Source organism: Perkinsus marinus (assembly GCF_000006405.1).
Source record: "Perkinsus marinus ATCC 50983 genomic scaffold scf_1104296958712, whole genome shotgun sequence".
NCBI lineage: Eukaryota > Perkinsozoa > Perkinsida > Perkinsidae > Perkinsus > Perkinsus marinus.
Window position 1 is genome coordinate 885,471 of NW_003206658.1, and position 11,269 is coordinate 896,739.

General features: G+C 40.3%; 4 protein-coding genes across 4 annotated transcripts in view; 3 read left to right on the forward strand and 1 right to left on the reverse strand.

Annotated features, from left to right (window-relative positions):
• Positions 1–1,810: 1,810 nt before the first annotated feature.
• Pmar_PMAR011743 (60S ribosomal proteins L8/L2, putative) lies at positions 1,811–2,768 on the forward strand. Its single transcript, XM_002773835.1, has 2 exons — positions 1,811–1,962; positions 2,024–2,768. The coding sequence occupies exons 1-2, from the start codon at positions 1,855–1,857 to the stop codon at positions 2,675–2,677; spliced, it is 762 nt and encodes a 253-aa protein (XP_002773881.1). The 5' UTR covers positions 1,811–1,854; the 3' UTR covers positions 2,678–2,768.
• Positions 2,769–2,837: 69 nt separating this feature from the next.
• Pmar_PMAR011744 (selenocysteine-specific elongation factor, putative) lies at positions 2,838–5,627 on the forward strand (the record flags this gene model as incomplete). Its single annotated transcript, XM_002773836.1, has 8 exons — positions 2,838–2,921; positions 3,164–3,264; positions 3,333–3,554; positions 3,678–3,941; positions 4,071–4,154; positions 4,397–4,821; positions 5,047–5,157; positions 5,587–5,627. 8 exons carry the CDS (start codon positions 2,838–2,840, stop codon positions 5,625–5,627), a joined length of 1,332 nt encoding a protein of 443 aa, XP_002773882.1.
• A 1,700-nt stretch (positions 5,628–7,327) lies between these two features.
• Pmar_PMAR011745 (hypothetical protein) lies at positions 7,328–7,693 on the forward strand (the record flags this gene model as incomplete). The annotated part of the gene is made up of 3 exons (XM_002773837.1): positions 7,328–7,425; positions 7,477–7,571; positions 7,620–7,693. The coding sequence occupies 3 exons, from the start codon at positions 7,328–7,330 to the stop codon at positions 7,691–7,693; spliced, it is 267 nt and encodes an 88-aa protein (XP_002773883.1).
• A 1,910-nt stretch (positions 7,694–9,603) lies between these two features.
• Pmar_PMAR011746 (hypothetical protein) overlaps positions 9,604–11,269 on the reverse strand; it is a gene marked incomplete at both ends in the record, with an annotated part of 5,117 nt that continues 3,451 nt past the window's right edge. Inside the window, 2 exons of the mRNA XM_002773838.1 lie at positions 9,604–9,738; positions 9,766–11,262. Coding sequence (XP_002773884.1) covers positions 9,604–9,738; positions 9,766–11,262 — 1,632 coding nt within the window. The remainder of the gene's footprint in view (positions 9,739–9,765; positions 11,263–11,269) is intronic.

Here is an 11,269-nt window from a genome sequence, read left to right on the forward strand (position 1 = left end):
GTAACCAGACCCACGCGACCGGCTGCCTGTTCAATAGATCGATTTTAAATTTGAGAAGCGTTTCTAGAAACGATTCTGGGATTTTCTGTTCCTAGAACCAGCTCTAGAAACGATCTCAGAAACGTTTCCAGAAGTGGTTCTTAGCGCGTTCAAAGGAGCTGTGCGATCCTGAGAGCGTTTCCAGAATCGCAGATTCCAGAACCATTCGGAGTGGTTCTGAAAATTTCATGGCGCGTGACAGAGGCTTCATAGAGAAGAGCACCGAGAAGAGAAACGTGTGGAGTCCAGAAGAAACAACTCTCCTTGGAGAGTTGCCAGTCCCGAACTGGTTATGAGGAGCGATACAGCAAGAGAAGAGGTCATACCCAGTAGGGACATGACGTTTGTCGCCAAACAGACTCGAGAGAGTTTGCGAGTTGGGCTAGTAACCGCGAGGTCGGAGGTTCGATCCCGGGATGTGACCCTAGAGTCGACCACGACCACCTCCAATCCTCTAGAGTTACTCTAGAGGATTGGAGGTGGTCGAATGAGGACGGCAGTGCTGAGGTTGGGCAACCAGGTACCACTTACTAACGGCCCGTTAGTAACGGGTGAGTAGGTAAACAGCCTACTGACAAGTACTGGTATTCGTTCATAGGTGGACCGCTCAACAGTAACTACTAGTTATTAACTACTATTATGAAAAGTAGTCAATCTAGCGCAGTAAGATAAGTCAGTAGAATGTGAGCCGGGTGTCTCAGGTTCGAATCCTAGTCGAGGTATATTTCGGATTTCAGGGGTAGTCGAGGAAGTCGAGGTATGGCCTCAGGTTCCATCCCGGGGAGCCCAATTTCTCACGTATTTTATTTGTCCATTCTGGAATCGATTTTAAAAATCGTGTCTACTGAACGCGAGTCGGAATTGACTCTGGAATCGCTTCCGAGATCGATTTTCAACTTTCAAAATCGTGTTTATTGAACACGACCTCAGGAACGATTCCGAAAATCGATTTTGAGAATCGTTTCCAGCATCGCACACAGCCTTGTCTATTGAACGGGGGGCGGGAGTGGGATATTTAATAAATCGAGATTCTGGATCCAATTTCACGCGCCACGGGATTTGGAATAAAATGAATTGCCAATTCTGCGAGGAGTCCTGTAATGTACGATGGTCGACCTTCATCAATCGGGTTTTATCCTACCCATTCTTCGCCTTCTTGCAATGTACGATTGATATTTGGCTTAAAGCTCCCACAGCTCGTCACATGCTCATTAGGGTACGAGGCAAAAACATTCTCAAAGACAGTATAATAATAATATGTCCTCGAATCGAACTTGAGCGATATGCACACAAGTACAACGTACTGACAACTAGACCAAGACGATACGTATAACATTGACGTATATACTATACAGGATATCAATACCGGTCATAATAGCGCTTTATGCCTCTCATCGGAGAACTTGCTCCATCTTTGATCAATTAAACTTAGGGTACTCGAACTCGGAATGAAAATGCGTCAATGAGCAGTTTTGCCGTGGCCGGTTGTACGATCCTTGCTGATGTCCTTTTCCGCGTTTCCCAATTCTGAAATCGTTTCTGACATTTCGAAATCGTGTCTACTGAACGCCAAGTCGGAAATGATTTTCAAAATAGATTTTCATCAGAAACGATTCCAGAACCGCACAGGGCAAATCGAATGGCCGGCGCCACATTAATGCGTTGTTCGTGCATTATGCATGCATATTCATAATCGATCACGCTTTTGAGTACGCCCTCATGAACCATTATTATGGACTATGTTGGGAAGGTAGATAGGTCATCATTGTATAGGTAGGGTATTATAATCATCTTCGTTATTAACCCACCCAACTAATGGGACGCGTTATTCGTGGACAACGTAAGGGACGTGGAGGAATCTTCAAGGCTGTCACTAAGCATCGTAAAGGAGCTTCTAAGCTTCGTGCTGTAGATTATGCTGAGGTAATAATACTAATACTATCCGCATCATCATAATCAATAATAATGTATTATCCTATTTTAGCGTCATGGATATATCAAGGGTCTAGTACAGGAGATTATTCATGATCCTGGTCGTGGTGCTCCTATGGCACGTATTGCTTTCCGTAACCCTTATAAGTTCGGCCTACAAAAGATCCTAACTGTGGCTCCTGAGGGTATGCATACTGGTCAGTTCGTATACTTTGGTAAGAATGCTAATCTATCTATTGGTAATGTATTACCTCTTGGCAAGATGCCTGAGGGTACAGTTATTTCCAACATTGAGGAGAAGATTGGTGATCGTGGTACTTGTGCTACTACTGGTGGTGCTTCTGGTATTGTTGTTGGACATTCTGATGATGGTAGTAAGACTCGTATTCGTCTACCATCTGGTGCCCGTAAGACTGTTAGTAGTCAATGTCGTGCTATGATTGGTATTATTGCTGGTGGTGGGCGTCTTGATAAACCTGTTCTTAAGGCTGGTAATAACTTCCATAAGTATCGTGTTAAGAGGAATTGCTGGCCTAAGGTTAGAGGTGTTGCTATGAACCCTGTTGAACATCCTCATGGTGGTGGAAACCATCAGCATGTTGGTCATCCTACTACTGTACCTCGTGGTGCTCCTGCTGGTCAGAAGGTTGGTCTTATTGCTGCCAGAAGAACTGGTCTCCTTAGAGGTGGTAAGGCTCTTAAGTGAGGAATGATGATGATGATGTATTGATGTTGTTATCGCCGTCAATAATAACAGATGATAATAATAGTATCCCTCTATCGCCAAGTAACCTGAATTATTATTGTGTTGATAGTTATTAGTATTAGCTTAACATCATCATCACATGACTGTAATTAGTTATAATATGAGAACTACTTGTAGTGTGAATATTGGTGTATTGGGACATGTTGATTGTGGTAAGACATCATTATGTAAAGCATTAACACAAGTAATAATATTCCTATTAACAAGGTCAATATCATCATTATCATATTACTTGTGTAGGTTGCTAGTACAGCATCATTGGATAGGAATCCACAATCGGTTGAGAGGGGTATAACTATTGATCTTGGTTTCTCCTCATTCACACTTCCTTCTACTACTACTGAAGATGATGATGAACATCATCATCATAACAATCATGTGATATGCTACTATCTCTTAGTAATATAAGTGAGTACTCATTATTAGGTAGTATCATCATCATCATTACCATCGTCATTCATAAATAAAGGTTATGATAGTATACAGTTCTGCCTTGTTGACTGTCCAGGGCATGCATCTTTAATAAAGTAATAATAATAGTGAGGAAGAAGGAGATGGATGGTGGTTGTTGTTGTATGATGATAATTCTTATTAGGACTATTATAGGTGGTGCCCAGATAATCGACATATGTATGTTGGTTATTGATATTACTAAAGGTATACAGACTCAGACTGCTGAATGCTTAGTTATAGCTGAGATATTAGCACCACAATTAATGATTGTTATTAATAAAGTTGATCTTATACCTCCACAACAACGTAAGAAGAAAGTTGATATCATAATTAATAGATTAAGGAAGACTTTATCAAAAACAAGGTGATATCGTAAAGAGGATTTTGTGATAGTAGTCTTATAGTAAATCGAATGCTGCTCTAGGTTTACGTCATCAGTACCTACGGTAGCTGTATCTACTACTATGATTGATGATGACATATATAGTCCTAATATTATAAAGGATATGATATTGAGGAATATAGACCTCCCAAGAAGGTTACAATCGAACAACAACAACAACAACAAGCCAAGAACATTGGTTGGTGATGGAAGTAGTTACAATAATGCAGCAAGGCGACCTAATAACCATCTTACATTCTCATTTGATCATTGTTTTGCAGTAAAAGGGGCTGGTACCATATTCACTGGTACTCTTATCAATGGTAGTATTATATCACTATATTGGTGTTGGAGTAATAATGTTATTAGGTACGGTAAGAGTTGGGCAAGAGGTGAATATAATGGATTCATCAAGTGGTAAAATGATAGTATCATCATCATCAGGAGGGAAGTCTAATAATAACAATACTGTTAAGCATTTATTATTATTATAAGTAGCATTATAATGGTTATACTACAGGTTATTGTTAAAAGCATTCAGATGTTCAAAAAGAACGTTAAAGTTGCGGAAGCTGGTGATAGGTAATAATAGCAAGAAGATAGAGATGCTGATTATTATTATTCAGATGTGCATTATGCATACCAGGTGTTAGTCCAAATAACTTGGAAAGGGGTATTATCACAACATCATCTAAGGATGATAGTATTGATAATAATACTGAAGAATATCATTATCACTCAGTAATGGCTCTCTTTGCAGCAGTTGATAAGATTAGGTATTATTATTATTACTCTTATATTTATTTGATATATATATTCCATAGATATTTCAAAGATAGTATCAAGAGTAAAAGCAGGATACATATCACCTGTGGTCATTCAACTGTGATGGCGAATGTCATCTTTATGAAGAAGGAGGAGGAGGATAATACATCATCAACATCTACATCAACAATGAGAGTAAGAGATAGCAAGTCGTCGTCTAATACTATGATGGCCTATGATGATGAAGCTACACTTAATACTACAATAGGAGGAGGTGCTCTACTTGGTAATGATGAATATATGGCTATGTCTACATCTAATACTGGTGACTATGTCTATCAAGATGAATTATTATTCATATCACAAGAAGATCATCACCATCATAATCATCATGATAATGATGATGGTTATGGTGATAACCTTAATGATAGTAGTACAGAACAGTATTATGCTCTCATTGAATTGGAGCGTCCTATTCTTGCCTGTAAGGGTAGTGTATTTATTGCATCTAGACTTGATAAAGAATATAATACATCATCTGTATGTAGACTTGCCTTCTATGGTGTAGTTAGTAAGACTTATAAGGTGCTTCATGGATCTGGTAGTGGTAGAGAAGATTTATCTATAATTAAATGGAAGTATAGGGAAGGTATAATCGATAGATATGTACCATCATCATCATCAACAACAACATGTAACACTTATATAGTGCGTAATATGTTCAAGAAGGATACTGATTTAACATCATTCCTGGGTCTTAAAGTTATACATAAATCTTCTGGTATTACTGGTATTATCGATTCATCTTTTGGTAAGAGTGGTAAGATTAAATGTATATTTAATACAATACTACCCAATGCAGATAATAATGTATTGAGTAATAGGGATGATGTGGAATCAGTGGTATTACTACGATTCAAAAAGAGATTGTTTCATAATAATAATAAATCATCTAAGACACCACTTATCCAGTGATTCTTATGATATACTCTCATAAGCTTATTGTGTTTAACAACAACAGTAGTAGGGAGACGCGACAGTGAATTGAGCATGGTGTTGATAATGATAAAGACTAGGGTTTATTGCTGTATGATAGCCTCGAGCTGCTGATGGTAGTTATACATCCATAGCGATAGCGTCTCCGAATAGCGTAACATGTCCAGACTTCGTGGATGTCGGACACCGTGGAATATACCGAAAACAGAGAACTGTTCTCACTGGGTAGGATCGATACTGCGACCTACTTTAGATTACCAACACGACTCACTAACAGCTGCATCAATTCCCTAAACTTCGCGAACCATCCACGAAGATTTTTCCTCTAGAAATGCTCGAGATGCTTTTGGCGTGAAGAAAGAAGGTATCCATCGTCAAAAATACTGAAGTTTCACTCGTTTAACGTAAAGTGGCGACGCCACTGTTACGAGTTGTACGCCACTGTAGCGCAAGGCTCGGTGGAAAACGCGGTATTCGCGGTATGCAGTGGTCGTGAAATATGTTTTTTCACTGGTGTTTTCCATGCGGGGGTGAAACTCTACTACACAATTAGTATGGACCGTGAGAGTATCATCAAACATCACACACACGCAAACCAAGAATTCTCCGATGAACCCTCTTTGAAAGTATACGGGCATAAGAAACACCAACCTTCACATAATGGCATTATCATCATCATCCAACCTTCACATAATGGCATTATCATCATCATCCAACCTTCACATAATGGCATTATCATCATCATCCAACCTTCACATAATGGCATTATCATCATCATCCAACCTTCACATAATGGCATTATCATCATCATCCAACCTTCACATAATGGCATTATCATCATCATCCAACCTTCACATAATGGCATTATCATCATCATCCAACCTTCACATAATGGCATTATCATCATCATCCAACCTTCACATGATGGCATTATCATCATCATCCAGCCCGGACACTGTATTATGGGGGCCCAAGGAGAGACTGTGTGTGTGGATTTGTTGCCGGGCATTACTAGCGGCCTATAGCCCTTAAACATGCCGACTCCGATGATTGTGAGAGGCTCCCGACGAAAGCAACGAATGAGAAAGGGAAGAGTGTGGGTAGATATAGAATATTAAAGGATTATGTGACGGGTAAATGATGATGATGACGTACAGCAGCGAGGGAGTTGTTAAGTTGCTCAATGCTAATAACTGCATCGACTCCTTGCTGGCATAGATATTGAGCCTACCGGCACGTCAGGCACGTAGAGGGTTAATAGGAGCATTCCGTAGGCGGTAATACAGCTGATAATCGGGCAAAAGTATGTAGGGCATAAGTAGTCCTAGAATAGGGTCGACGATCGTGTGCAGGTTGATCCTGTTGGTATGTTGGTAGTATGGTCGACTTTACTCGTTTGTCGCAGTGTGTACTAGGTATAAGCCGTAGTATATTACGTCGTCAACCACTAGCAGTCGGTAGTAATGCGACATAATCCGAATGTAATGATGTCCTTGCGGCGGCAGGAATACTATACTACTATTTAATCATGATCCTCGTCATTATGCCACCATGGGTATCAAAGAATAAGGTTTGTCGTCTCCGAATGATGATGTGTTACTTTAAGACATACTACATTCTAGCTAAGTTACCGTAATAAGAGCCCCGAACACATGGCTATTATACTATAGAGGTCCTCCGACGTACCTACGACATATACCACGACCTATTACAGTACTTCAATTCACACTAGGGAAGCTGTGAAACTGAAGTCAACTAAACGCTGCCGCCGCCATCGTCGTCGTCGTCGTCGTCGACATTGTTGTAAAGGTAGCAAGATAGCAAGTTGATGATAATAGTAACGTCGTGCGTGCTATGAAACATTGCGTTGCTCTAGATTATTATTGATGATGATGATCATGTCCTCCTTCTCCTCCTGCTGCTTATCATTTTATCATCATACTAGACATCGTATGATGAGTACTACCACTACTAAGGTATCATCATTACCTAAGATGATGTTACGTTATGATTCCTTACTCTGGCAATGTACTCTAGCTGCTGGTATTTGGTTTATACCACAAGATGTAGCTGCTATATCAGCATTCTTATTGTAAGCTTACTTCTACTACTAGGTATTATTAAAAACACTAGTTTCCTGTAGGTATGGTCGTAGCAAATCTCGTACTATTAATCAACCAGTATATGTTGATAATATTGATACTGCTGCTAATGAATATTTTAAGAGGAAGGGTCTAGGTCAACATCATATTACTAACATTAATAATAATTATATTCATTGTTTAGATCCTACTAAGATGATCATGATGCGTAAGTCGTCTAAAATTACAGAGATCAGATATGGTGAGATGTATAAGTAGGATGATCATCTTCATCATCATGTGATTATTATCAAGATGATGATGATGATGATGATTATGATGGCATTGTTATTAGTTTTTGATAACTTAATTGGACTTGTGTTGATGATTATACCAGTAATATTAACTAATAAGTAGCCTCAGTATATTAGATAGCTCTAGTGTTAATGTATTAAACATCGATAACATCAATAACAATATCTAATGAGTGAATAATAATAATAACAAATTACGTCACACAAGAAGTGGTGAGTATCACTATCACACTGCATAGAATATATTATTCGATACAGTTGGTGCAGTATCCGTTAGTGTATCCTACTACTACTTTGGTTTATTATTCAATCTTAATCAGTTAATCCTACCTCCTTTAATGCAAGTACGGCATAATGATGTAGTAGCAAGGCCATCCTTAACCTTTCAAGGTGGAAAGCAGCAGCAGCAGCAGCAGCCATCATGTATTGAGTTTGTTGATAAAGAGAAGAAGAAGAAGAAGAATGAGAAGGAGCAGAGCTCAACTGCTAATACTAGTACTAGAGCTAACTTTCATGGTGTATTTGGTGCGATAAGCGGATCCCTTATGATTTCTATAATAACTAGGATAATAAGTTTTGCTTGTACACTACTAGCAACACGATACAGCAGTATGACTGATTTTGGTATAATGTAATAATAATAATATGAATAATGAGATAATATATCACCATGAACAGGTCAGTATCTCTACAAAGTTTACTCAACTTTGCAACATTCTTCTTAAAAGAGGTTATCAGAAGGGCATATCAACGTGCTGCTACTACTACTACTATTAATAATAATAAGGATGGTGCCATAGCATCATCATCATCATCAGCAGTAGTGTCGTCAATACATAATACTGCTCATTGGGGAGTTATGATCACATATCTTACTACACCAGTAATAATAATAGTAACGATGTTGATGTGGTATTATTATATATTTAGATACTATGTATTATATGGTACATAACACTCATTACTAATAATGATATATCAACCTTATCATCATCATCATTGTCATCACAAGGACGACGATACTTGTGGATACCTTATGTTATAATAGCATTAGCAGTATGTATTGAGGCAAGAGCAGAACCATATCTAGCAAGTCGTATATGTGGATATAATTACAATAAGATTAGGAGACTACAACGACCCATAATAATATCGTCAACACCACCTGATCCTAGTGTAATAATAACGACTACGACTACGACCAATACAATAACAAATGATGATGATTAATAATAATGTAGATACGGAACAAGGCGGAATCAATATCGTTACTTATGCGTAGTATAATACAATGCATAATAATAATATTCACCAACACGACCGCAGTAATGGCATTCTCCATTGCACAACTGGTAATGTCCTTGCAAAGTCTTATTATTCAAAGATTAATCACGTCTCACCACAAAGAGTGTCGTCGTCATCGTCGATACCGCACTTTTGTCTAATCCTATCTAATCTATGCTTTAGACTGTATATCGTTGTTGTAGTAGTAGTAGTAGCAGTAGCAGTAGCAGTAGTAGTAGTAGTAGTAGTAGTAGTAGCAGTAGTAGTTGTTGTTGTTGTTGTTGTTGTTGGCTTCTTCCTGTCAACCCTAGGGGGTTTTATACAGGATTTGACTCAGTCGGGTCGCACTCATCAAAAGCCTGCACGTTTCACCTGTCTTCCTCTTTTTTTATATATATATATATATATTTTTTTTTCTTTTCTTTTTTCTTCTTTTTTTTTCTTTTTCTTTTTCTTTTTTTTTCTTTTTCTTTTTCTTTTCTTTTTTCTTTTTTTTTTCTTTTTTTTTTACACGTTGTGACAAAAAATACACGAAAAGTGACAATTAAACACTAAGGAATCGCTCCTTCGTATAAGGAATCAAGTCGCTGTCTATGAGGCTATTTGAGAATTGTCCGAGTCCGCTTTGTTGACGATTACTTCAAGGAACTTTATGAAGTCTCGGAAGCGAGCCGAGGTGATAGAGACAGACCCCAGGCCACCCACAAACCACGGCGGCCGATCCTCCTGATACCTAGGACACCACCTTACTACATGAACCAAGTTGTGCGTGACCCCGCATGTCTGACAAAGGGGATCATAGGCATCCGGTTTAATCTTGGCCAGATAGGAACGCAGGATCTTCGAATGTCCCGCCAGTAAGTTGAGGACACTACCATCCTTATAGGATCTTAGCTGCCTCTCGACAATACCCCGTTGTCTGCGGGAACTCAGCATAGCCCTGAGCTCTGGGTTTGAGATGCTCGCAGCCTCCCGGACTACCTGAGCTCTCGCGTAATTGTTCAGCAAGCCTTTCGTATGTGCGATGGGTATCGGGAAATCCGAAACAACGCCATCCAGCTCCAACAGTCTCGCTCTGTTTGCTTCAAGATCGGCTTCCTCATTCCCAGGAATGGTACCGTCTTGCTGGTGCGATGGGATCCATATGAAGCAGCAGGTGATACCCTCAACTCTCATAGAGCTTGCTATCTCCAAGATCCTGTTTGACCAGTGATCCCCTCCTCCCCCGAGTATGCGTTGCAGCACTGACCTACAGTCCGAGAAAAAGAGAACTCTACTTCCGTCTGCCACCTCTTTGTCTTTCTTGAGGGCTTCCAACGCTCCAATTATAGCATATTGCTCCGCTTGATAAATGGTTGCGAAAGGTGGCAGCCGGAAACGATGGGCCTCTTTATTGCTGTGTTTGTATATAATCGCTGCCGCACCAACTGAGCAGGTTCCAGCTTCGTCAGGATCCTTGCGAGATCCGTCTGTGTACACCCTGACCCCTTCTCTGAGAGACTGTTCGAGCTTTATAGCCTCACTTTTCTCTTTTATGATCACCTCCGCTCCTCCCATGTCATGGGCCCTAATACTACCCACTCGCTCGTACCTGGCGCTCAAGTTTAGACCTCGTGCCCGTAGCTCTTCCTCCCATTTCCTCTGCAACACGTTGTTCCCTGGCCCTAGTCGGGTTTCTTTATGCAGGTATCTCTCTACCGCGATGTTTGTGAGCGCCACCGATGTCGGCTCGAGGCTAGCGAGGGTTCTGGCCAGATGCTGTGGGAAGCTCTTCCCCAAACGAAAAGCGACCCGCAATACGAGATTTCCTAGCTGGTCAACAATACGCTTGTAGCTGGCGTTTGCTAGAGCTGGACCCCAAAGTTCTATGGAAAAGCCTACCGTTGGGAGCATGATCCTGTGGTACAGATCAACTATGCAAGAGGGCTTCACCCCGAAGGATCTTCTTGCATATCTTGCTAGGGCAAATCCAATCTTTTTGGCTTTGTCTACTCTCTCTATGATGTGCTTCTTCCACGAACCGCTGCGAGTAATCCACACTCCTAACATCTTCATCTCTATGCTATTCCTCTCATACTGTAGACCCATACTGGAAAGGGACTGAGATTTGGCTGGATCCATCTCCAGCTTCGTAGGCCGGAGGGCGTCTCGAAGACTTGCTTCACAAATACCACGGATCGTTACGACCGGGATTTTGACCTTGCGTTTGAAGGCTACCATTACAGTGACATCATCCGCAAAGGCAAGTATCTCGATC

Coding starts and splice junctions, on each gene's coding strand:
- Pmar_PMAR011743 (XM_002773835.1), top strand. CDS start 1,855: ATGGGACGCGTTATTCGTGGACAACGTAAGGGACGTGGAGGAATCTTC. Junction 1,963..2,023: donor GTGCTGTAGATTATGCTGAG/GTAATAATACTA, acceptor ATCCTATTTTAG/CGTCATGGATATATCAAGGG.